This window comes from Rhinoraja longicauda, chromosome 22, assembly GCF_053455715.1.
Source record: "Rhinoraja longicauda isolate Sanriku21f chromosome 22, sRhiLon1.1, whole genome shotgun sequence".
NCBI classification, from domain to species: Eukaryota; Metazoa; Chordata; class Chondrichthyes; order Rajiformes; family Arhynchobatidae; genus Rhinoraja; species Rhinoraja longicauda.
This window is the reverse complement of record NC_135974.1, coordinates 16,263,923-16,291,443: the sequence shown is the minus strand read 5'-3', so window position 1 is coordinate 16,291,443 and position 27,521 is coordinate 16,263,923. Positions and strand designations below refer to the sequence as shown.

Below are 27,521 nucleotides of genomic sequence, written 5' to 3'. Positions count from 1 at the left end.
AAGATCAGTTTTTAAATTTACTGGGTGATTCAGTAGGCACAAGAGGCTACAAGAACAAACTCTTGATCCTATTAGGCATTTATAGATCAGATCACAAATTAGAGATTCACTGAAAACTGTGCAAACCTCTGATAATGTGGCATGTGGGTAATTGGTACCACCGAACAGTTACTTTTTCCAGATTAATGCATGCCATTCCATATTGTTAATTTTATTTGCCACACAGGATGACATTGTCAATCAATATAGGAAACCTCAGCACAACGCAGAGATTGAGGCCCCAGTGAATCTCAGGAGAATTCACGAAACATCTATGTAGCATCGGGATTTCTGAATAGATGGATTAACTGCTACATACTATTTAAGTGACAGGGAACAAGGCATTACAAATGCAGTCTTATACTGCCTGGACTCACTAGGCTGAGGAAGTTCAGTTCAAGTTGTAACAAAGAAAACAAAAACTGCTATGAAATAAGAAGAGATTTCAAATACCAGAACCTGCAGTATTTCATCTGTTTAGTTAAGTGAAAAGAAAGAAAAATCAACATAAAAAGTATGCACAAGCTTCAAGTCTTTCTCACACTAAAGTACCTTCTGCCAGCCTAGCCATCAGTTGTAAACGCCCCGTTGTTCCAAGGTCAATACCAGTCCTTTCCAATTCATCGCTGTCTAGAAATGAGCTGGCATTGGAAGAATCAGATCGTTCTGTCACATGGCCAACCTTCATTGGTCTACCGGCAAGCTCGAAACCATTTAATTGTTCCAGAGCCTTCTTTGCACATTCAGCATCAGAAAACTGTGTAGAAAACAATTATACTAGTTAGCATCATAAGCAATTTTAGCATCAAAGTTCCTCTCTTTGCATTAGATTCAGAATAGAAACAATGCCTATTGCATTAATGCCGACCTTATTCCACATCTACACTAATCCCATTTGCCCATAGCGAGTCCATATACTTCACCAGCTTTTCATTATCACATGTACCAACGTACAATAAACTAAGCAACCTATCTATTTTCTCACCAAAACTAAAGTCCTCCAATCGAGTAAACATCCTGGAGAAAAGTAAAATTATAAAACACATACAAGTTTAGACCTAATACTTACTGTTATGAATCCATAGCCTTTCGATCGGCCAGTTTCACTATCCATCATCAGTTGTATATTTTCAATCTAAAGATTCAAAGAACATAAGTCACAACCCAAAGTTATTATGTAAAAAATCTACACATTTCCAATGGTCTGATGACCTTAAGTAAAATTAAATTCTCTGCATAACTCATTTCTGAATACCCACCCTCTCTAATAAGCATCAGTATTTGACCAGAGCATGATGAACACATGTTCCAAAAACCAATAGATTATGAAATTATATTTCACCGAATTCTTTTTATCTGATAAAATAATTTATTATACTTACTCTACCAAAGGGTTCAAAAATTCCTCTCAACATCTCTTCAGTGATATTGAAGTGCAAAGATCCTACATATAGCCTCATTGGTCCTGCAGTTCCTTTCTGGAGGTTGTTAGCCAGCGCCGCAGCTCTGTTCTTCTCAGCCTGTTTCACATGAATGACCAGTTAACTTTTTCATTTGGTGAAAAGAGGAACTTGCATATATCTAACAGTAAATGAAAATTTCAAAAACTCAATATGTTACAAATCTGAAAGAAAATTACACAGCATTCGTAGAAAGAGAATCAATGTTTTAGGACGACCTTTTTATTCTGGCAGTTTCTCTTTCCACAGATGCTGCCTGATTTCTCAAAATTATTTGACATGAAATTATGATGTAGAAATAGTAGAAAACAAAATGCGCCAAGACACACAGAATGTTGTTTTTTAAATGAACTTAATTTGCAAAATGATATTTTTATCATTACATTTGAAACAAGCTTTTCATCAAAAAGAGAACTGTAGCTTTGCTGTCTACCATAATGGAAGAAGCTTCCATGAATAATGAAATCTATTATGCAATTGAGGTTTTGATGGAAAGCATGCAAATTCAGCAATTCAGGCAAGCAACTGGCAAGAACAAAGTTGCTAGATTGACTCATTCTTTGCCATCAGCTTCTCTAAGGAAAAAAAAATGCAGGGCTTTGGAGAGGGTGATGAAGTGGAGCAAAATGAGCAAGGATAAGATGGGCCTAATGATATTCTTTCTCGCTGTAACTTGAAAATCTGCAACCTCGTTAGTACCACTGGCCTACAAATGACCACACTAAGTTGAAAAATGCAGCATATAAACACAGTAATTTTTCTCCTCTTCCCCGTAGGGTCAATTTTCCTCCTCCTGAAATTAACTTCTTGAATCCATCACCTAAAGCTGCTCAAAAATCAAATTGGAATGGCACTGATACGCAGTTACGTAGAGGCTAGTTTTTTCCATTAACGGTTTTAGATATGATCTAAGCTTGAAAAGGAGGGGATATTGTTTAAAGACAATAGGGCTCAAGAGAGTTTTTAGTGAATGGACATTATAGTTCTCATTCAATTTATTCACAATGTGATGTAAAATGGCATTATATTGTGTTAACATTTGATTATATATATTGATTAAAAAAATGATGTTCCCTTACCTGTGAAGCCTGAACAATAATTGGCACACCAAGCAGCTTTTGCCCCGTCAAACCTATTGCGAGTGGAACAGAGCTCACATCGACAAATTCTACATAAGCAATTCCTTTTGAGCGTCTAGAGTTCCTATCTGATATCATTCTTACATCACGAACCTGTATAAAAAGATATTCAATTCACTAAAGTTAAATTAATAAGAAATGTGTTAAATAAGTCACTACACTTCAAAACATTTTCATCCTCAGAAGCTACTTGATCTTCAGCTCAGGTATTCAAACCTATTTCATCCCCAAGGATTAAGATACAAAGATTACAAGGTGGAGCAGTGGCACCGCTGGCATGGCCTTTGCCTCAAAGCACCAGAAAGCCAGTTTCAATTCTGACCTTGGGTGCAGTCCATATGGAGTTTACATGTTTCCCTGTGAACCTGCGAGTTTCGTTCAAATGCTACGATTTCTTCCCACATCCCAAAGATGGGTTAGGTTAATTGGCCACACTAAATTACTGTAATTTCTGTAAAGAAATGTCTTTACGTAGTTAATGGTAGTCCTATGCGGTTCGCTATAACATCCGCAGTGGAAAGCAAGCTGCTGAATATCCTTGAGACGGCAAATTTCTACATTCGAAAGGCATCAAATAGTATTGGGTGGGGTGAAAATGGGATTGAATTTATTCTTTTGAAAGGTGGAACAGCCTCAAATAGCTGCATGGCCTATTACTTTTCTTATTTTTTACTTTTCTGCAAAATAGTTATTTTTTCAATAGACCTTATATAAAAAGACGCTGGAGTTCCAAATATAACTGAATCAGATGAGCCCGGCAATGGTTTCAATAAAAATAACTTTGTTAATTAACAAATATTAAATAGAAATCATGATCCCACCTTTCCTACAGAAGAAAAAAATTCCTCCAAGTCTCTGGGTCGAATTCGTGCTGCCAACTGCATACAAAACACTGTGCGTGCATCTCTTTCTTCAGGTGAAATGTTATCGATTGGCTCTCTATAATTAGGAATTATATAAGAAAAAAAAAAGAAAGATATTTATAAATGCTAAACATAAATTATTTGAATACAAGATATTCACCCACATTTCTTCAACACCTCACTACTAGTTTGAGGTACACAGCTGCTTTAAAAGAACATCCCACAGAAAGAACAGGTGCCCAAGAAGAGCAAGGTGAAATATGTCAATGGCTACCCCAACGGTGGCACCTGCATCCAATGTACTGAAGTACATCAGAAAGATTATGATGCAAATCAACTCCTGCTTATGTATTCACCTGGACTATCTTAAATTCACCCACCACTACCCAGGTGGACAACAGACATGATCTGCGCCAGACCACTTGGACAGCAGGAACACGTACGCCAAGCTGTTGTTCACTGACTACAGCGTGGTGCTCAACGCCATCACTTCCAAGCCCATCTTCAAACTCAGGGAACTGGGTCTCTGCTCCTTGACGTCCTCATCAGTAAACCTCAATCAGTACTTCAAATGCTTCTAACTTTTAATGCTCCAGGTCATATCAGATACATGTGACAAGTAAACACACTTGAATTTTCACTAGGACTGTTTATTCTCTGGCTTTTGTCGACAAATCTCAAATGGCAATTCAGTAAATTTCACAAAACAACCATCTACAAATCTACTAAATGCTGAGCTGGCTCATGTACTTTTTAAAATGTCAACATAAACAAACCGCATGATAGAAGAACTGCGTGTCTCCAAACATCCTTGTACTGAATGCTAGAGGGATCAGGAGATATGGTAACCAGACAGTGGAGTAGACCTGATGCATTGGTTTAATCATGACAGACAGAATGCAGAGCAGTCTCAGAGCATGCCCTATTCCTGCTTCTATGCTCTTAAGCTGCAAATCCATATCTCCTGTTCATTAGTCCATTACGATTCTCTGCCATATCACTTTGTGAAAGGCAGAGTGAATCAAAATTGCACCAAAACCTTGTATGTTAAACATGGAGGGATACATAATAAAATGAAGATCTTATGCATGACTAAAGTAAGTTGCATAAGGATTGACTGCACTAGACAACAGTACGTCATTTTAACAATTGTGCCATGGTGTTCAGCAGTCGCTTATGAAAAAGAAATTGAGAAAAGGGCTGAAAAAGGGACTTTGTTTGCACATTATAAAATACTCTGTTGATCCTTAAATACCAAAACACACAACCAATATTTAAATCCTACCATGTCCACCCGTTAGCAAATTTGCAGATGACACAAAGCTGGGTGGCAGTGTGAACTGTGAGGAGGATGCTATGAGGATGCAGGGTGACTTGGACAGGTTGTGTGAGTGGGCAGATACATGGCATATGCAGTTTAATGTGGATAAATGAGAGGTTATCCACTTTGGTGGAAAGAACAGGAAGGCAGATTATTATCTGAATGGTGTCAAGTTAGGAAATGGGGAAGTACAAAGAGATCTGGGTGTCCTTGTTCATCAGTCATTTAAAGTTAACATCCGGTACAGCAGGCAGTGAAGAAAGCTAATGGCATGTTGGCCTTTATGACAAGGAGTTGAGTATAGGAGCAAAGAGGTCCTTCTGCAGTTGTACAGGGCCCTAGTGAGACCGCACCTGGAGTACTGTGTGCAGTTTTGGTCTCCAAATTTGAGGAAGGATATTCTTGCTATCGAGGGCGTTGAAAGACTGGAGCGACTAGACTTGTATACGCTGGAATTTAGATGAATGAGAGGGGATCTTATTGAAACATAAGATTATTAAGGGATTGGACACGTTAGAGGCAGGAAACATGTTCCCAATGTTGGGGGAGTCCAGAACCAGGGGCCATAGTTTAAGAATAAGGGGTAGGTCATTTAGAACGGAGATGAGAAAAAACTTTTTCAGTCAGAGAGTTGTGAATCTGTGGAATTCTCTGCCTCAGAAGGCAATAGACAATAGACAATAGACAATAGGTGCAGGAGTAGGCCATTCAGCCCTTCGAGCCAGCACCGCCATTCAATGCGATCATGGCTGATCACTCTCAATCAGTACCCCGTTCCTGCCTTCTCCCCATACCCCCTCACTCCGCTATCCTTAAGAGCTCTATCCAGCTCTCTCTTGAAAGCATCCAACGAACTGGCCTCCACTGCCTTCTGAGGCAGAGAATTCCACACCTTCACCACCCTCTGACTGAAAAAGTTCTTCCTCATCTCCGTTCTAAATGGCCTACCCCTTATTCTCAAACTGTGGCCCCTTGTTCTGGACTCCCCCAACATTGGGAACATGTTATCTGCCTCTAATGTGTCCAATCCCCTAATTATCTTATATGTTTCAATAAGATCCCCCCTCATCCTTCTAAATTCCAGTGTATACAAGCCCAATCGCTCCAGCCTTTCAACATACGACAGTCCCGCCATTCCGGGAATTAACCTAGTGAACCTACGCTGCACGCCCTCCATAGCAAGAATATCCTTCCTCAAATTTGGAGACCAAAACTGCACACAGTACTCCAGGTGCGGTCTCACCAGGGCCCGGTACAACTGTAGAAGGACCTCTTTGCTCCTATACTCAACTCCTCTTGTTACGAAGGCCAACATTCCATTGGCTTTCTTCACTGCCTGCTGAACCTGCATGCTTCCTTTCATTGACTGATGCACTAGGACACCCAGATCTCGTTGAACTCCCCCTCCTCCTAACTTGACACCATTCAGATAATCTGCCTTTCTATTCTTACTTCCAAAGTGAATAACCTCACACTTACCTACATTAAACTGCATCTGCCATGTATCCGCCCACTCACACAACCTGTCCAAGTCACCCTGCAGCGTTATTGCATCTTCCTCACAATTCACACTACCCCCCAACTTAGTATCATCTGCAAATTTGCTAATGGTACTTTTAATCCCTTCGTCTAAGTCATTAATGTATATCGTAAATAGCTGGGGTCCCAGCACCGAACCTTGCGGTACCCCACTGGTCACTGCCTGCCATTCCGAAAGGGACCCATTTATCCCCACTCTTTGCTTTCTGTCTGTCAACCAATTTTCTATCCATGTCAGTACCCTACCCCCAATACCATGTGCCCTAATTTTGCCCACTAATCTCCTATGTGGGACCTTGTCGAAGGCTTTCTGAAAGTCGAGGTACACCACATCCACTGACTCTCCCTTGTCAATTTTCCTAGTTACATCCTCAAAAAATTCCAGTAGATTTGTCAAGCATGATTTCCCCTTCGTAAATCCATGCTGACTCGGAATGATCCCGTTACTGCTATCCAAATGCTCAGCAATTTCGTCTTTTATAATTGACTCCAGCATCTTCCCCACCACTGATGTCAGACTAACTGGTCTATAATTCCCCGTTTTCTCTCTCCCTCCTTTCTTAAAAAGTGGGATAACATTTGCTATCCTCCAATCCACAGGAACTGATCCTGAATCTATAGAACATTGAAAAATGATCTCCAATGCTTCCACTATTTCTAGAGCCACCTCCTTAAGTACTCTGGGATGCAGACCATCAGGCCCTGGGGATTTATCAGCCTTCAGTCCCATCAGTCTACCCAAAACCATTTCCTGCCTAATGTGGATTTCCTTCAGTTCCTCCATCACCCTAGGTTCTCCGGCCCCTAGAACATTTGGGAGATTGTGTGTATCTTCCTCAGTGAAGACAGATCCAAAGTAACGGTTTAACTCGTCTGCCATTTCTTTGTTCCCCATAATAAATTCCCCTGCTTCTGTCTTCAAGGGACCCACATTTGCCTTGACTATTTTTTTCCTCTTCACGTACCTAAAAAAACTTTTGCTATCCTCCTTTATATTATTGGCTAGTTTACCCTCGTACCTCATCTTTTCTCCCCGTATTGCCTTTTTAGTTAACTTTTGTTGCTCTTTAAAAGAGTCCCAATCCTCTGTCTTCCCACTCTTCTTTGCTATGTTATACTTCCTCTCCTTAATTTTTATGCTGTCCCTGACTTCCCTCGTCAGCCACAGGTGTCTCTTACTCCCCTTAGAGTCTTTCCACCTCTTTGGAATAAATTGATCCTGCAACCTCTGCATTATTCCCAGGAATACCTGCCATTGCTGTTCTACCGTCTTCCCTGCTAGGGCCTCCTTCCAATCAATTTTGGCCAGCTCCCGCCTCATGCCTCTGTAATCCCCTTTGCTATACTGTAATACCGACACTTCCGATTTTCCCTTCTGCCTTTCCATTTGCAGAGTAAAACTTATCATGTTGTGATCACTGCCTCCTAATGGCTCTTTTACCTCTAGTCCCCTTATCAGATCAGGATCATTACACAACACTAAATCCAGAATTGCCTTCTCCCTGGTAGGCTCCAGTACAAGCTGTTCTAAGAATCCATCTCGAAGGCACTCTACAAACTCTCTTTCCTGGGGTCCATTTCCAACCTGATTTTCCCAGTCTACCTGCATGTTGAAATCTCCCATAACCACCGTAGCATTACATTTTTGACACGCCAATTTTATCTCCTGATTCAACTTGCACCCTATGTCGAGGCTACTGTTTGGGGGCCTATAGATAACTCCCATTAGGGTCTTTTTACCCTTACAATTTCTCATTTCTATCCATACTGATTCAACATCTCCTGATTCTATGTCACCCCTTGCAAGGGAATGAATATCATTCCTTACCATCAGAGCAACCCCACCCCCTCTGCCCACCTGTCTGTCTTTTCTATACGTTGTGTACCCCTGAATATTCAGTTCCCAGCCCTGGTCCTCTTGTAACCATGTCTCAGTGGAGGCCAAGTTTCTGAATGCATTCAAGAGAGAGCTAGATCGAGCTCTTAAGGATAGCGGAGTCAGGGAGTATGGGGTGAAGGCAGGAACGGGGTACTGATTGTGAATGATCAGCCATGATCACATTGAATGGCGGTGCTGGCTTGAAGGGCCAAATGGCCTCCTCCTGCACCTATTGTCTATCACATTGAATGGCGGTGCTGGCTTGAAGGGCCGAATGGCCTACTCCTGCACCTATTGTCTATTCACACTGAAAAAAATGGTTTGTTCTAAATGTGGTTTGCATGCAAGTTTAATTGGCTTTTTATTACAGCAGTAGCTATGAATTTATTCAAGTATTACCTTATCGGACTTTTATCCTTCTTGTGTGGGCTTCTGCTTCGAGATCGCCTTCGACTTTGAAATCGGAAAAGAACACAAGAATTAGTATGAATCTTTGGAGGAAATAACAGATTTCTCCAGGAAGAACTGTAATTTGATTGCTTTAATAAACAAACTGTGATCACTGTCACATTTTAAACACACAATGACGAAACAAGCTCAGCAGATATATTTATACAACATCAGACATTTCAAATTTTAACATTTATTGATGCATAATTTATCACTAGACTGCTGAAATTAAAGTTCTCTTGGGGCTACATGCTACAAAATGCAAAATAATTTTCACTGTCAAGGTCACAAGTTACAATTAAACTGACATTGGGACGAGCTGGGTAGCAATGATCTTTCCCCATTGCTTGGCATTCCGTTATTCATTAGTTTAACAAAATAATATAAATAAACCAATGATTGGTCCACATGTAGCCTGAAAATCACTGCTTACCCATGTGACTATAGACTGTTACTGTTTAAGTGACAGCAGGCTCACAGCATAGCCCACTTCTGCACAAAAACAGAATTCCCAAATTTGCTTATTATATGCAGAAACTTGATGCCCACTGATGGAGCACAAAGTTGTAGAGTTTCCCCGTACTTATGTTGGGAATCCTCTTTTACAACTTGCACCATAATCAGACCACCACAGTTCTTCATTTACTTCAATGAAAGAAAATAACTGAGAGGGACCAAGGCATATTCTAATATTTGAGGTTTTTATCTTTAGTGTTTCAAATATTGTTAATTGTCCTGAAGTTTTACTTATTAATTTTGGAATGTTTCTGAATGCCTGACAACTGACAGGATTTAGGCAGAACCTGTTTTGTTCACTCCCCCACCCCAACTGACCAGTCATCACAGCCCAGGCATGGTGAATACTTTGGTTTTAAGTCATGTCAAGATACCTGCCACAGGTCAAGACACTGGTTAATATTACAGGCATGCAAATATGTCTAAGATTATTAAAATTATGGAAAGTGTTTGGAAAAATGTTTAAGGACTTGGGCTCAGGCCAGAGTCATGGCTGTGGTCAGCTTCCAGCCAGGTTTTAATCTTGTTTCTGTGCAGACCTCAACCAGAAAATTGTGATCGCTTACTGTAGATCAGTGGCAAGCATGGATGGCTCAATGATGGCTACACATTCTGGGACATTGAGGCAGACTCAGGGGGAATAAAAACATCTGGCACTTATTAGGATTTGAAAATATACATGATTGGACCACAAATTGGAGCCTCACGATTAAAGGCTTGAATAGTGTTCTTACAAAAAAAGAAAAATTGGCGGACATCTTTGTGTGTTATGCCACAGTGAATAATGGGTCATTTTAGGTAGGGCTCTTGTTAAATGCAAGTTACTTTAATAACATACCTTATTTTGATACTGGGTTGCATGCCAATCTTCCCTCTGCTGCTGCTACCACTGCTGAATTTTGGACCAGAACTAAAATTAAAAAATGAGACAAAACCAATTATAGTTACAAGATATACAGTGCCCTCCATAATGTTTGGGACAAAGACCCATTGTTTATTTATTTGCCTCTGTAATCCACAATTTGAGATTTGCATATGTGGTTAAAGTGCACATTGTCAGATTTTAATAAAGGCCATTTTTATACATTTTGGTTTCACCATGTAGAAATTACAGCTGTGTTTATACATAGTCCCCCCATTTCAGGGCACCATAATGTTTGGGACACATGGCTTCACAGGTGTTTGTAATTGCTCAGGTGTGTTTAGTGACCTATTTGATGCAGGTATAAGAGAGCTCTCAGCACCTAGTCTTTCCTCCAGTCTTTCCATCACATTTGGAAACTTTTATTGCTGTTTATCAACATGAGGACCAAAGTTGTGTCAATGAAAGTCAAAGAAGCCATTCTGAGACTGAGAAACAAGAATAAAACTGTTAGAGACATCAGCCAAACCTTAGGCTTACCAAAATCAACTGTTTGGAACATCATTAAGAAGAAAGAGAGCACTGGTGAGCTTCCTAATCGCAAAGGGATTGGCAGACCAAGGAAGACCTCCTCAGCTGATTCTCCCTAAAATAAAATGAAGAATTCTCCCTAAAATAAAGAAAAATCCCCAAACACTTCTCCGACAGATCAAACACTTCTCCGACAGATAAAACACTCTTCAGGAGTCAGGTGTGGATTTGTCAATGACCACTGTCCGCAGAAGACTTCATGAACAGAAATACAGAGGCTATACTGCAAGATGCAAACCACTGGTTAGCCGCAAAAATAGGATGGCCAGGTTACAGTTTGCCAAGAAGCAACCACAGTTCTGGAAAAAGGTCTTGTGAACAGATGAGACAAAGATTAACTTATATCAGAGTGATGGCAAGAGCAAAGTATGGAGGAGAGAAGGAACTTCCCAAGATCCAAAGCATACTACCACACCTGTGAAACACGGTGGTGGGGGTGTTATGGCCTGGGCATCTATGGCTGCTGAAGGTACTGGCTCACTTATCTTCATTGATGATACAACTGCTGATGGTAGTAGCATAATGAATTCTGAGGTGTATAGATGCATCCTATCTGCTCAAGTTCAAACAAATGCCTCAAAACTCATAGGCCGACGGTTCATTCTACAGCAAGACAATAATCCCAAACATACTGCTAAAGCAACAAAGTAGAGTTTTTCAAAGCTTAAAAAATGGTCAATTCATGAGTGGCCAAGTCAATCACCCAATCTGAATCCAATTGAGCATGCCTTTTATATGCTGAAGAGAAAACTGAAGGGGACTAGCCCCCAAAACAAGCACAAGCTAAAGATGGCTGCAATACAGGCCTGGCAAAGCATCACCAGAGAAGACACCCAGCAACTGGTGATGTCCATGAATCGCAGACTTCAAGCAGTCATTGCATGCAAAGGATATGCAACAAAATACTAAATATGACTACTTTAATTTACATGACATTGTTGTGTCCCAAACATTATGGCACCTTGAAAAAGGGGGGACTATGTATAAACACTGTTGTAATTTCTACATGGTGACACCAAAATGTATAAAAATGGCCTTTATTAAAACCTGCCAATGTACACTTTAACCACATATGATTTTTTCTATTACAAATCTCAAATTGTGGATTACAGAGGCAAATAAATAAATGACGGGTCTTTGTCCCAAACATTATGGAGGGCACTGTATCAGCCAAAATGCTTTCAACAGAGCTGGGATGCATCAGAAACCCTTGCATGTTTTATCCATGACAAGCATGAAAGCTTGTTTGATAACAATTATAATACCTTCTTGTGATGGATGCAGTAACACTAACTTTAGCTATCATTTGAAAGATTTGATTTCCTTCCTCTATTTGCACCAAGGACTGACCACTCAATTTCAGTCCTAGGTTTTAAGAACTATGATCATCATTACTAATGTTATTAAACATTAAAACACTGTTTTTGTTAAACAGTAAGGCAATATATTGGGATTAACACCACAAAAACCTCAAGATGCGAATAAAATTCATTCAAAAAAGCAGTCATGTTTCAGTAAGATACATGCAAAAAGCACCAACAGAAATGCAAGTGGGAAGTATGATATGCAATCCAAATGTTTTGAGCAAAGAGCAAAAATCAACTGACTCAAAGAAAGTGATTCACGTAAAAGACAGTCAAAAATGTAACTGAAATAGATTTTAGAAGATCTGAATGTGGGACGTACAAAATTAAGTCAAATAGATGTCCACAACACACCCATTTTTCAAAAGAAAACGTGATATAGGATGTTGAAAGAATGATGTAAAAAATTGAGGATAATACACTATTTTCACAACCACCACTAAATATAATCTAGATTCGCAGCAATGCTAAAGTTTGAAGGTGCAAACTCCACAATAGTACACCTTCTGAGGAAAGATATTTTGGGATAAAACTTCCAATCTCAATGTTCCTAAACCACAAACAGATTATAATTTAAATTCCACGTGTTGAACCCAATATTCTTCACATCTACATTCCACCAGGCATTGAAAGCATCCATCCATATGGACCAGTTTTTGTCTTTAAGTTTGGTGTAAAAAACACCAAAATAACTAGTTTTATTCCATGATTAAAATAATAGGACCATTCCTAAGAAGCAAAATACAAAGAAATCTAAATATCTGGGCAGTTTGGGGGTCTAAACTGTTCAGGCTACTTGGACACAGCAAAATGTGGATTACAGAACTTTAGTCATTAACAAAACACGGGAATGTAATATGAAATTGTATTAATATTTGAACTTTAACAGTTTGATAGTTAAAATGTCGGTGTTTTCATTTAAATTGAACAGAATTGCATGAAAAATTGTTAGAAATGTGAAGTTAGCTCTACTCTTACTAAATTAATATCCTGTTGTTGTTGCTACCCCATACATTTCCCATTCTCATAAACTGAAGATTAAAAGAGCCTATCTAAACAAGAATATAATTGTAGGGTTTGGGGGGGGGGGGGGGGGGGGCAAAGAACACTACACATACTTACATAAGTCGCTTGTCCAAACTAAGCAGGTAAAGATGGTAGAAAGAATTTATATAAGTACACACTCAACTTCTGAAAGCATCAGCAATTCACCCTTTTTAATAATTTAAAACTGTTACTATTTGTGCAAAGCAATATCCTCAACACCAATATTGCAGGTAACGCGAGAACATGCTGTAAACTCATGAGTAAAACTCTATGTGCACAGATCAATTGGAATGTAAGTGCGTTTGTATATTCAGTAAGGAGAACAGCTCTGAAATCAGTTCACAAGAACAGTCCAGTAATCTTGAAGTTTGAAGAAAATTCTGAAATTATACAAAATTGAAAATGTACACCATACTGAGCCATATTAGAAATAGTTGCACCAAGAGCAGGGAAATAAAATTTAAAACATCCTACATCTGAATCCTTCAGTTCTAGTCCACAAAGTTAACACAAACCAGGACAGAAAAGGTTCCCAATTAGGTATCACCGTGCTTTTGTGCAGTTCGATGTAAAAATTTGATATGAAATATAACAGGAAAAATTGCACACTAGTTCCAAAAGTATGCATTAAAAGTTGACACTACTAAACTGGCATCCCTCAGATTCACTATTGCGTATTTGATGTTGAATTCCAAACACTAAGGTATACACATGAACGTGGCCTGAAACTCCGCCAACTGCTAGCGCTACCGTTAGCTACATAGCTCAGTGAAATGAACCAGCAAAGCAATATGTAAAGACAGTGTGCGAAAGATAGCGTTGGGTGAGCTGTGTGACTAATCAGCACTGAGATGTAGGGTTCAAGAGGCATCTTGGCCGTGCAGAGTGTAATGGCTGCTTCCTTTGTTGATAGACTGGTTGTTGGATATGACAAAAGCTACCTATTCCCTTTCATTGTTCAAATGCACAGCTCTCACAATCCTAGATTTCATTATGGTGGCAAGTTCAAGTGGTTACTAGCAGTAGAATTTGCTGCCATAAAGAAACCTTCAGTCAGGAAGACCTCCGCAACAAAAAAGTGCTTACACCCAGAAGGAGGTGACAGAGCTGCATTCAACACGTGAAGCAACTGCTGCTAGACCCCTGAGCCCCACATCCCAACACCGAAGAGCTGCAGTTTACTCCAGCCTTCACAGAACATTGCACTTTGCCTCGGTGACTCATTCCAAACTACATGGCACAAGATCACTACGAAAAGGGCTGCATCACAACCAGAATCATGGCACAGCATTTCACAAAGGAGGGCAGTTTTGTGTTAGGTACCCAGCACCCCTGTACTTTCAGTAATGGATCACTCCACATACAATGATGCACCCCTTTAAGCACTGAATCCACTCATGCTACTTTTCCCAGCAATGCATGCTGAGCAATAAGCAAATGTACTAGCACAAATTATTTGAAGAGATGAACCCTATATTGTGGCAGTGTTTTGATCAAATCTGTGCCATCTTTTCAAGGATAAAGCAGATACGGGTCACCTCCAATATGTTAAGACTGACAGAAATATTAGACTTTAAATGTATTATTGCAAGAATATAGATAATGGTAAAATGGACATTGATCACTTTTCATATTTTAAAGCCAATTTATATTATGTAAAAAGCTAAATTAAGATCTATAAAATTCCACCCACCACACTACTGACACAGAATACATTTTTTAAAATACCAGACTCAATCCCAGTGTAATCAATAGAGATTCATATTATTCGAGTTAAAAATGACTGAAATACTTTAGGTTTGTTAATTGAAATAGATTTTTTGAATCCAATGTCAAGATTTCAAAGTAGCTACTTAAAATAGAGCAACAAGGCTATTATAAAAAGTATACATACAAAGGACTCCTGTAACGGCCTCTTTCTACCCTCCGTCGGTCCTTGCTTCGGCTGCGACGATGTTCCCTATTCTTGCTGGTTTTTCTCTCTCTGCTCCTGCTTCTCCTCCTTTCTCGTTCTTTGCTACGTCTACGCTCTTTGCTTCTACTTCTCTTCCTTTCACGGCTGTGGCTACGACTTCGGCTCTTCTTTTTCCTGAAGAAATCATTAACAATTAAATTGCAATCTAATTTTTCCCAACAAAATCAAGTAGAGATCAATAATTTAGTAAAGTGATCTATTGACAAACGATTTGTACAGTGAAATCAAGTTTCTACTATTGCACACTATTAATTCAACAAAATACATGGAACACAGCAAGTTCAAACAAATAGAGTAAAATGTTGCATCAAGTTCAACATGCACCCAAAAACACAAACTGGGAGTGTACTGCAATCACCTTGGCATAATGTATCCTGTGCTTACAACATGGGCTCCTTTAAATTAGGAAGTGAACATAAACAGGGAAACTAACCATGGCCCCAATTCTGTATTTGGTCAAATTAGGAAAATTGTATTTAGAGGTCTGCCCTCCTGTACGCTTCTGAAACCCAACCTATCTCTTTTAAATTCTCCAAATTTCCAAAAGGAAAGATGAATGAACTTGATAATCTCATGTTCTTGTATTGTGTTCTTACCAAATTATACCTTAATTAACAATTAACATCATTAACATTATCTGTGGGAGCTTTCCATGTTTAAATTACCCATCATGTTTCCTATATTGTAATTGGGACATTTCAAAAGGTACTTCACAGGCTATAGAGTGTTGCAGAACATCAAGGTAATTGAGTGCTTTATGCAAGAGAAAAAAAACTATAATCCTTTTATTCACGGTTTTATAATTAGGTGAAAATAATGCAGCATGAATTCTTTAAAAAAGATCAGAAGTGTACTAATCAGTTGGCATTTCAAACAACAGCACAACCATTTCTTATAGATTATAATTCTTTAAGAAAACAGACTACTCCTTCACTCACTTTTTACTACGTTCCTCTTGTCCATTGGCTTTGCTCGATTTGTTCTCATCCTAGGCAGGTCGACAGAAGAACATCAGAATGACGAAGGGGAAACATTTTGCAAGTCGTGAGGGGAAGGGAAGAGGGAATAAGAAAATATAGAACATAATCATTTAAAAATTTATTACTAGTAAGAAACTCTAAAGTTTCTCTGAAATGGACCCTTCTATACACATTAGATTTTATTAATTACATAATTAATAAATAAGGAATTTAGGAAGATAGGAGGACAATAAAATCTTGCTGCTACTGACACACCGATCAGTACCAGTGCTATAAGTGTGCCTAAGACATGTGTGGCTGTGTTAGCTGAGAGCCACAGTTGATTTCCTGCGACCAATCCTGTTCCTCACGTCTTCGCCCATTTGTGCTGGAAGGGTGCGACTGTAAGAGCTTGAAGTCACCTCTCTCACACATCTCGCCCTGAAGCAAACAGGGAATCACACCTCTTAGTAATGTCGATTCCCAAGAAATCTGAAGTCTTCAATAATCCACCAGTTCAGCCTAATCATTCCCTAAATGTGGTCCTGTTTACACAGGGAATATTATTCATATTAAACCGGGTAAAATGAAAGAAATACTATTCAAACACAATCCAACTATTTTGCAGCGGCAAAGCTTGACGTATCATATTTATTTTTTCCAAATACAAGCTGCTTTTTTTGGAAAAAAGCTTCTACACAAGTACAAATTTGACATGCTAAGTCAATTGTATGAACAGAAACATACTTAGTTCTTTTGAGGTTGATAACAATGATTTTGATCATTTGCACATTAAAGATTATCTTGTAAGTATACAAAGCAAATTTGCCCACAAAATATCAATGGACAAGTACTTTTTAAAATTATTTGCAGCCCCAACGAATGTTCCCAGGCATCAGTTGCTCCAAGTAAAGACTATATTTTGCAGTAATTTTCAATTGAGTGCTTACAGATTTGTCCGCACTTTTCTTTTAAACATTAAAATATGAAATACTGAACTCGTGTGGAAAGTATACTTTCAAATGCCAACCCCTCAAGAAATATAATCACAAAATGTAATTGTTTTTTTGAGTACATACTCCACTGGAAGCAAATTTTATGACTGCACTAAAATACAATGTTACTTAGAAACTTGCAGCAAAACAAAATAATTGGCCATTTATTAATTTTAGGTTTAGAAAGGTTCCTTCCTCTCCACCGTGTGTAAGTGCAATGTGACATAAATAGTATACTACATCGCAAGTTATGCAATTTGCAGAAGGACCGTCAAGCCTTGAGCTAGTCAAAACAAAATGTTGTGTTAGAACAGATGAAAGACGTTTTGAATTGTTCAGTAGTTTGCAGTCTGTTCAAGATACACGTTTCATCTACATTATCCTGTTTGTTCTGTGAAATACTAATCAGTTGATACAAACACACTATCTACTAATACAGAATGCCTAAAATGTAGCTAGTTATTTCTGTAGACTTTAACACACTGTAATTTAAAATCTACAAAATGAAAAGGCAACAAAATGTCTGGCTGCCACCAAACATTTCTTTCCTCATTAAGTTCCCTGTCTTACTAACCTGAGCAGAGACTAAATAACAATTCAACATTGAATTTGCCAATTCAGTTCAGAATTTTTAACTATTAAAACTATCAAAATAAAATAGTATTTAACTACATTCTACTTTGCTTACAGCAGGGATAAACCCTCCAAGTCTCTGCAAGATACCCAAATCTCAACAGCTGCTCTCCAGTTTCGATGTAGTAAAGGCGTGATCAAATATTGGGGAATGCCAAAATAATTTGGTGGAATAAATACATTAACATGTCTTCTGGACGATTTACTGAATTCACATATTGGATTCATTAATTTCTATGCAAGAAATAACTGCATAACAGTTATTCAGAGGCCCACCACTTGAGTTTCCTAAACCCAGCCTGCATGAGACTGCAAAACCAGTCACTTTGTAACTTTCAATCATGAATCTTGATTTCTCTGTGTAAACAGGGCCTTGTTTTTTTTTTTTTTGTTGAAATTTATTCTATCATCGTATAAATGCATTACATACAGTGAAAGTAAAATTTAACAGATCAATATAGATTACGTTTAGGTTCTGTGAAACTTTTTTTTGCATGCAGAATATTAGTTTCTCTTCTAAAAGCTCTAAATAATGGACTTTTGTTGTTGTTTACAATTCATCTACTCTTTGATACTACAATGCAATATGTTTACTGTTTAAAACCGTACTTTCACCTTGTTGCTATACCAAAGAATAGGCCATCTTTTCTTGGGCTTTGGGTTTTTACCCAGGGTACCACAGAACAGCGATACTTCACGCAATTACTACCTTATTGTTTGATAGTTCAGACTGGAATCAAAGCTGTATTCATGGTAGTAGAGATGTGATATCACTAGGCAAGTCTACAAAAAGAGATAGATGGGCATTTATTCATCACTCTAATCGAAACTACTGCAAAAAAAGATCTCATTTCTAGTTGCAGAACCAGCTCAACAGTAAAGAAAAACTTTACTTAAATGTAGTGAAATATCTGTATTCTATATGCAGTAAATATTAAAATGAAAGGGTTATGGAACTGTGATATTCAATGAGTATAGCACAGCAGTAGTTTCATAAATGGTGCTATGTTGCTCTGTACTTATGACCTGTGTGGTTGCCAATGTTCCTCACCTCCTTTCTATACGGTGCCTCCAGCATTGCTTCAATATCCAAGTCATCTGCCATGCTTTCTGACTGCCACCTGAAAAACATACAAAGAGGAGCAGAAACAATTAAGAATTTGGAAGCAATTTTGAATCAAAGTAATTCTTAACAATCACCGAAGGCTATAACAAAAATGACTAAAAATGCGATGTGCATTTTACCTAATTTTCAAATTTCCGATTCCATTAATCAAGCATAACACTTTTTTTCTAGAAGATTAATCGCTGTTTGGAGATGGGAAGTATGAATTAAAAATCTTTTTTTCTATAATATTCATCTCTATTTAGTAAGAGAAAGGGGATGCATGAATTAAAAACCTCTTTCCCACTCATGCTTTATTAATATTGGAACAAACCTGTCAAAGAATAAAATGCCACGCTGTTTTTTCAGTTTAGCCCTCACAAAAATGAGACCCTTAAATGACTAATTGGTTGAACTTCAAATTTAGCAATAGCACTATCTGAAGATTATGCACATACTGAATATTATCTCCACCAAATGCCTCCCCACACCAAGTACAGCTGTAACAATTACATTTGAGGGAAAAAGAATATCACAATTTGTCATAGAATGCATTTCAATGCAGATTATAATTAGCACAAGAATAGCAAAGTTTTCGTTCTTTGAAAACTTTAGTTGAAGGATTTAATGGCTCTCCAGTCTACACAGGTGATTCCAATGATGTCCTTAAGGATCTCAGGAGAAGCAGCTTTCAGATAATTAACTGTAAAAGTCACAAATAAAAGCATCACAATGGCACAAAAATCTAGACATGTTCAGCAATATGAGAACAGTCTAAGCCAAATAATAGCTTTAACTTACATTACTTTTTAACAACGTCTGGAAAAGAAAATGCAATTTGATTTGCACTGTGTGGCAACCAAATGTGTACCACCCTCACCCAAGTCAGAAGGCCATGGGCTCAAGTGTCACAGAGACTTGAACACAAAAAACTAAGCTGGCTGCCCAACATAACAACGATGGATTGCTACTGCATGAAAGATTTAGTGCAAAACAATAAAGTCTCCATCATCTCCCTAAAGTTGGGGACGTTAGACTTATGGCAAATATATAACTACAAAATAAATTCTCTCTATTGTCCATGCAACATTTATAATTTAATGACCACAAATATATATAGCCAGTGAAAGGCAGTGATGTTCACCCAAAATATTAAATCTTTTCCTCTCAGTGATCCCATTGAATAGTTCCAGCACTTGCTTTCAACAGATAATTTTAATTTGCTATTTGTGGGAGCTTGCTGTGTGGAAATTAGCTGCCACTCTGCCTCCTCTATACTGTTCAGTATCTTGGCAAGTGAAAAGCATTATACAACTGCAAGCTCCCTTTATATAACTATGATTGCAGCGAATTAAATATGATAATCTTTTGACTAAAAACAGTGGATTACTCCAGAATGAAAAGATAATTAATTGTTTTTTGCTGCCATGGTCTGCTTTACTTCCCCTTTTTAAAAATTCAAGGTTGAGGAACCGTAGTATTTCATTCTAAGTCAGCTGAACTAAAGTTTCGAAGAGCAACCTTGAATATTACACTAAATGAGACTAAAAGTTCTGAAGAAAATAAAATTCCAGTTAAGTATTTTTGTCCTTCTGTCCCAATCATAATGCAGTGTGGTGCATTTAAGAAAGTTTAGACTTTCACTATGTGATCAGTTAGATGCAAAACCCCTCTGGCTCTGACAAGGCTATATGTCTTTGGTCTAACGTCAGGTCCAACAATATTATAGCCCAGGTACCAATGTGAAGAAAATGTATATCAGCTTCAATATATCAGTTTCAACATAGTGAAAATTTAATAGGCAGTTTTCTCCAGTTTATGAAGTTAGATGCTATATTTGTTATGTGATGTTCAATTTGGCCACTTACCCATGTTGCTTACTCATGTTTCACTGGTGTAACAAGCACTGTTAAAAGGACTGTGGCAAAAGATGTATCTGCACTGATATTTTAAGGTGGCTATTTTTTTAGTTAAATTAAATGAGAAATTGCCCATTTCATGTAATTTGTCTCAGGCCGACTTTAACCTGAAATAAAAATAATTGTTATCTTATTAAAACAAAATCCTTTACATGGTTATTAAACCTCTTCATTTAATCATTCTTCTACTTCCTTGCCATGTGATACTTTTCCAGAAAACATCTGTACTAGGACAATGTACAGAGGAAGGAAATATGGTCTTGTGTAAATTTTAAGTCCTGAAAATACCACCAACTGCCTCTAAAACTGCCTCTAAAACAGAAAAATAGCCAATCTGGTGCATTTACAAAGACGCGCTTTTCAAACAGAACGAACTGCTTCATAACAAAATCCTGAGATACACAATAGGTTTAAGTTGATAATGAACAAAGCTTAGTGACATTCAAAATGTGTACTACCACATATTTTCCATTGTAACTCATGGTACTAGATTCTATCTTACAAATATGAACTCTGAATTAGGTAATGGTAGCAGAAGTGCAGTGCAACTGTTATAGTCTTGAAAATCAACCTGCCATTAACACAAAAATCCACAATAAATTCAGCAATGGGTTCTTGAGGTACCATATGTTCCAAGTTCTACTCTCACAACATTAAGAGCTATCAACTACTATGTGCATTTCCTAGAAATTGCATCGAAACCCATGCTCTCTACTGAACTATTTAACCTATTTGAATTGTATTGCCCAATATATTTTTGTTCATCGGTCTTTATGAAGTCTAAATTATACAAAGAAATACAATTATGTTTCTTTCATTATGTACGCTGACCTTCAGAGAAAAATAACCTGACATTTCGCTCTCATGGGCCATTGAAAGTGGATAACTAAATCCACAATAGCGATGTTCCAAATCAAATGTTCTGGAAAAGTTCCATAAAGAACCAGTTGTAGCATTCATACAAACCCCAAAGTGTTCTAATGAGCAGTATCAACTCATTTGTGACATTATGGGCAAAACGAGATCCCAGGGAGCTTTGTCAACATTGGCATGGTACTGTACAAATAAACTAAACCTTACAGGCATACAAACTTCAATATGAAACAAGACAATCCTACTATTAGAATTTGTCCAAATATGCTGATATAGCACTGGTGCCTTGTTAAATATTCTTCAAAGACATCAGATTGTTCGCATCACGGATGAGACAACTAATTTCTGAAGACAGAAAAATGGAAAGTTATAGTTGACAAATTATTTTCCTCAAACACATTGATTTTTGGGTCTATTTCTGAATATTATGTGTCCAGAATTAGTCGGCCTCAGTCCAGTCAAAAATTACAAACAAACAGAAATAAAAGTAAATTTTACCTGACCAATTTAATGGATCTATTTGGTTAGCTTTTCCATCTGACAAGTTTGTTAATTTACCCAAAATCTATCAAAAAGAAAAGCCTATTAGCAAACACATATTTAGCAGGAGCAAACAATGGTAATACTAGTATTCACTGTATTCGGTGAGATTCAAAAGCAGTACATCCATGAAAAGATAAAAGCTCCAATTGTGTAGTAAAGGTTAACTAATGATATTAGAAACTGAATCGTTAAAGTAATTTCCAATAACTTAAGAAAAAGCATAAATGCAGCAGACTGGGAAGATTTTAAGGATTACAAAAAGGAAGCCGAAACCAAATTGCACGTGGAATGAAAGCTAACAGCTAAAGATTTTCTAACTATGGAAAGGGGAACATGGGCTATTAAAGACAGATACAGGAAGCATTATCAATCAACAAATGGTAAAAACAGACATTATTTGCAACAGCAACAGCAGTCCAAAAAAAAAAGTCAAATAATGGAGAGGGGAGAAACAGTGATCTAATATGCACTAAATAATTTAATGCAAGGTCATATATGGCAGGGGAGAAAATAAAAAGGACATTAGAGAAAACATCAAGATTTGATGATGGCTTTCACCCTGTAGTAACAAAAAAGGGGGAAAAAATGTGAATGGTTGTCATAATCTTCCAAAGCTTTCTAATTTCTAATCAGAAATGTAATTCGTTCTTAAGAAGGGACTTAAAACAGAATTTGGCATTTTTGACCCTTCAGTTCAAAATAAAGTGGAAAAGTTACAGGAAATATCATGAACTGAGAGACTGCACATTTAGGATAATATGAACCCAAGGATTTGCAAAGTGCAGGAATAATTACTAAGATATTCATATTATGCCTAAAGATTCTGTCCTCGTTAATTTCTAGAATGCATTTAATAAAAGTTTGGACAAACAAAAATAATTTTACAGGTTGAGAGGTAAGTGTCAGAGAATAAGATAATGGAAATGTGACACACAGGATTCCTGGTTAATGAAACTGGGATCCTGTTTTTCAATGCATTACAATTCAAAAAATAAGTTTTATATAAATGGGAAGATAACATCAAAATTACAATGAAACGTCAGTGATGAATGAGCCATAGCATGTATAGAGAGGCACAAGGATCTTGAAAATGAATGATTGATATTTTCATAAAGGCAAGAATCATGTGGATGAAGTTTATAAAAGATTAAACAAGCAAATACTTTCAGAAATATAGTACAAGAGTGTTCTTTAACTCAAAGGGGTTGGTGCACAAAAGGACAGAACAGATTGCATCGTTGTGTGGATCCTTGATGAGACCTTGCGTGAATACTCTAATCAGACGTGAGTGCCAAACTTCGGAAAAGATGGAGGAAATAAAACTGCAGATTTACCAGATGGCCTAAATGATGAAATCACAAACAGTTGCATAAACATTTATTGCACTCAGCTGACTTTTGAGTGACCTTTCCTACATTAAAAAAATATTTAATATGATAAACAATCTTCACTGAGGAAGAATCTGAAACAAGAGGGCATAGTTAATTAATCATAATGACAAAGGAGTTAAATCCATATGCAGATTTAAGGGCAATGGAAATTTTCCCCACTACCTAATATAATGTGGGTGGTGAGTAAATAAAGTTTCAAGAATGAGAGCCATAAACATTCACTTGGTAAGCAGAGAAATGTAGCAAAAGCCAAGCTAAATTCAGCCACCATTTGACAGAAAGATACAACAGGTTGAGGAACTGTGTTCCTTGATGCAGCAAGTATCTTTGACACAGGAAGTGCATGCAAGAGGAGCTTTATTGGGAACTAACCAGACGAGCTTCACTTTTTTTTTTTTGCAGGAAAAAACTGTGGTGTCCTATGGAAATAAATTACCATAGGAATGGGAAATTAGTTTTGGGCTTATACAGCAATGACATCTACTGCTGCTTTTCATGGAGCCTCGTTTGAATGGGAATATGTCTGCCCCATCTATGGAATTTTCCAATGAGGGCACAAGATGGGAACTACCAGAATGAATAGATGTAGAGCAACATAGAACAGTTTGGCCCAACTTTAATGCTACACAAGAAAGGGCTTGAAACGTCACAAGCTCTTACAATTTAGTATTACAACTAAAAAAGTGTTTTCAAACACTTTGTGACCCAACAAACATGATTAAAACAGCATTTTTACTATTTAAACAGATTTTGAATGATTAATCAACAGCCATTTTAAACAAAATTTGCCTTTTCTCTCAGCTGTGCGAAAATAATCCCCTACAGTGCTAGGATTTATCATCCTTCATTTATCATACAAGCCAACTCAAATTTATTTAAGGGAACCGCAAGTTCATAAAATTTAAAATTCAGATTGAGCCTTCCATTAAGTAAACCTTGTGACAATATGAAAATAGACACATAGAAGAGTCTATTTTGAGGCACTTTGGAAATAACATGCAACTTGAGAACATGCACAGAAGTGATAAGTTAAATTGTTTGTCTTTCTCCTCAACATTATGAAGTGTGTGTAACCTCAAGTTTAGTAAATTTATTACACCGGGCAGCAGTTCTTAGTTTATATAGTAATGTAAATTGAAACTACGGCTTTATATTCTACAGTTCCTGTTATCTTTGCTGACAATTTAACAAAAAACTCTCAATTCATCTACCATGCAACAAAAATTGAAGCAGTTTAAATGTAAATTAAAAGCTAATTTGGCCATGAAGTCATATTTTTTTCAAAATGAAACACATTTTTCAAAGTTGTTTAAAAGTAACCTTTAGTCCCATATCCATGTCGCAGGGCCCTGTTCAAGAAAGAGCTGTAAGTGAAATATGGCACACAAGTCCTAAAATCATGTCCCATCACCCACTTTATCTTTAGACTTACCACAAAATATTTATAGTTACTACTGCACCAAATCCAATTCATCCCCCCACCCCCCCACAATTATTTATATTTGCTTACTTATATGGTCATAACTTCCAGCTGTATTTCAAGCAGAATTACTCAAAATCTTGATTACCAAGAATCTCACAAATTATTTATTTAGTGACCACGATGGATTTTGACCAATATTAAATGTACATTGAATTTACTCCCATCTAAAATATTTGATTTCCTTATTATCTATGATTTACGTGCAAGGAACTCGTGCAAGGAAGCATCTTGCAGACTGATTTAGTGTCCAGTGGATTTTAGTCACTATAAATTGCATTAATAAAATCTACGTCCCCTCGCCTAATCATTTTGATCTCCTCATTATTTTATATGAACATAATTTCAAGGCTTTAACTCAAAACCTTACCAATTTCATGAATTGAAGTATCTATTTAATGTTCACAAGATTTTAGATTATATTAAATGTATTAATAAAATCTACTCCCCTCCTCAATAGTTCAATTTCCCCATTATCTGATAGTCATAACTTCCAGCTAACTCCAATAAGATTACTCAAATTGTTAATCATAACTTCCATCAATCTAATGTTCACAACAGATTGTAGCTTATTTTAAATGTATTAGTAAAATCTACTCCCTTCCCTAATAATTTCAATTTCCCTATTATCATATAATTATAACTTCCAGCTCTAGCAAGATTACTCAATTGCCCTGCTGGGATGAATAAAGTTCTGTCGTATCGTATAACCTTAAGGATCATGACTTCCATCAATTTAATGTCCACAACAGATTTTCGACTATTTTAAATGTATTGATAAAATCTCCTCCCCTTCCTAATAATTTTAATTTCCCTATTATCTTATATAATCATAACTTCCAGCTCTAACTCAAAATCTTAAGAATGTCGTTAACTGAATTATTTATTTAGTGTCCACAATTAATTTTACCAATAGTAAGTGTGTATGTATGTATTGTAAATATTTATTACAGGCAAAATGGGTTGAGCACCCAAAGGCACTTCAAAGCTGGGGAGGAATCGAGACAACTCCTTCAGGGTTATCAGCAGTTTGTTGCGAAACGCAGCGAACTCCCACCCCGGGCCTGTTGCATAACTTCGTCGGTAGAAAAGAACTGATAAAAAAAGAGAACTAAATCCTCGCTGGGAGACTCGCTGGGTTCGTGTTTGTAATCTGGAGGCCGACAAGGATAAATATTAACCCCACTATTCACATTATTATCCCTATTTTTTTTTTAAACAGCCTGGTTTCCTCGAGGCCCGGCTGAGCTCCGGTCCGCGCCGTTACAACAACACGCGGCCCTCAGGCGAAGGTCAGCGATTAAGAAACGCGTGCGGGGAGCAGGAAAAGGGAATACATTTACCTTAAAATCAAAGGATTAACGATTGTGGCCGAGTCTGGACGCAGGGAGTCTTTCTCTTGGGCAATGAGGCGATTCTTTTCCTCAGTTTCTCGATGTCAGGCCTTGCTGCTCCGGCTCGTCTTCCGCCCTTAGTAGGCCTCGCTCGCGACTTTTAAATGTATATTTTGTTTTAAAAACGGATCTGCGAGGCAAAGAAGCTGTTTAACAGGGCGCAGAAAATATTTCTGGTTTAAACTAGGTAGATGGGGTGCTGTGCGTGCGTACGTGTGTAAATTGATTGTTTTTCTTTTCCCCTTGTCACGGACAAGCGGCCTCGACGACCAAAGAGCGATCACAAAATGGCGCCGCTGTCGTCCAGTCCGCCAGCGGCGGCACTAAACGGGTTTCCCACCGTCACCATGCAGGGGCGGGGCGGGGCGTGGCGCCGCGTCACGGCCACCGCACGTCACAGGCGCCGCTTCCATGGCAACGGGATCGCGTTAGTAACGTCAGTGACGTGAAAACCAGAACCCAAAGGATACATTAGGGTAACCCTCAGTCGCTCACCACCCACGTTGCCATCCGTAATTAATCTCACCAAAAGTTTTGCTATTACATGACCACTCTCAAAACGCTTAAAAAAATACGCTTTGAATTTATATGACAATTCCCTAATCACTTTTTAAAATAAAACGATTTGGGAGTTATATAATTTACATTTTTTCCTGGAAGTTATTTATAGTCAAATACTTTATTTTTGGGAGTTATATAAATACATTTTACACATTTTTTCCTGGGAGTTATATTTACTGGGAGTTACACTTCCTGAGATTATATATAGTCAAATACATTCTTTTGGGGATTTATGTAAATATATTTTATATGTTACTTTTTTTTCCTCTGAGTTATATTAGTTTTTTTAGTTTAGTTTATTGTCACGTGTACCAAGGTACAGTAAAAAGCTTTTTGTTCCGATTGGTCTGGGTCCCACTTGGGGGGAGCAGGTTTCTTCCCGCTCAAAGCAACTGCCGTCGCAGTTGAGCTGACGGTGCTGCTGAATGAGGGCACAGTCTCGAGGATCTCCAAGAGAGGATTTTAACCATAAAAAGCAAAAACATTCCAGATAACTTTGTGTTTTGCGCATCATAATTGACATGGAGTCTTAACAGCACAGAAACAGGTTGAAGGGCCTGCTTCCATGATGTACAACTGTATGTCTATATTAAAAAGGTTTTTTTTAATGACCTGCTTATTTG

The 27,521-nt window shown here is 37.7% G+C and overlaps 1 protein-coding gene across 13 annotated transcripts in view; it reads right to left on the bottom strand.

Moving 5' to 3' along the window:
* The window catches only part of rbm39a (RNA binding motif protein 39a), a 39,465-nt gene extending 12,799 nt beyond the window's left edge, over nucleotides 1-26,666 (bottom strand). The window contains exons 1-16 of one of the 13 annotated variants that reach the window (XM_078418834.1): nucleotides 26,551-26,649; nucleotides 26,287-26,467; nucleotides 22,028-22,094; nucleotides 21,775-21,874; nucleotides 20,606-20,763; nucleotides 18,684-18,753; nucleotides 15,984-16,033; nucleotides 14,965-15,159; nucleotides 13,146-13,163; nucleotides 10,045-10,116; nucleotides 8,640-8,693; nucleotides 3,460-3,592; nucleotides 2,579-2,731; nucleotides 1,422-1,559; nucleotides 1,109-1,174; nucleotides 592-796 (exon numbers count right to left, since the gene is read on the bottom strand). In XM_078418834.1, the coding sequence (XP_078274960.1) occupies nucleotides 592-796; nucleotides 1,109-1,174; nucleotides 1,422-1,559; nucleotides 2,579-2,731; nucleotides 3,460-3,592; nucleotides 8,640-8,693; nucleotides 10,045-10,116; nucleotides 13,146-13,163; nucleotides 14,965-15,159; nucleotides 15,984-16,033; nucleotides 18,684-18,753; nucleotides 20,606-20,622 (1,171 nt within the window). In that variant the 5' untranslated portion in view covers nucleotides 20,623-20,763; nucleotides 21,775-21,874; nucleotides 22,028-22,094; nucleotides 26,287-26,467; nucleotides 26,551-26,649. The other 12 variants (XM_078418830.1, XM_078418836.1, XM_078418837.1 and 9 more) reach the window with 12 other exon arrangements.
* Between the last annotated feature and the right edge of the window lie 855 nt (nucleotides 26,667-27,521).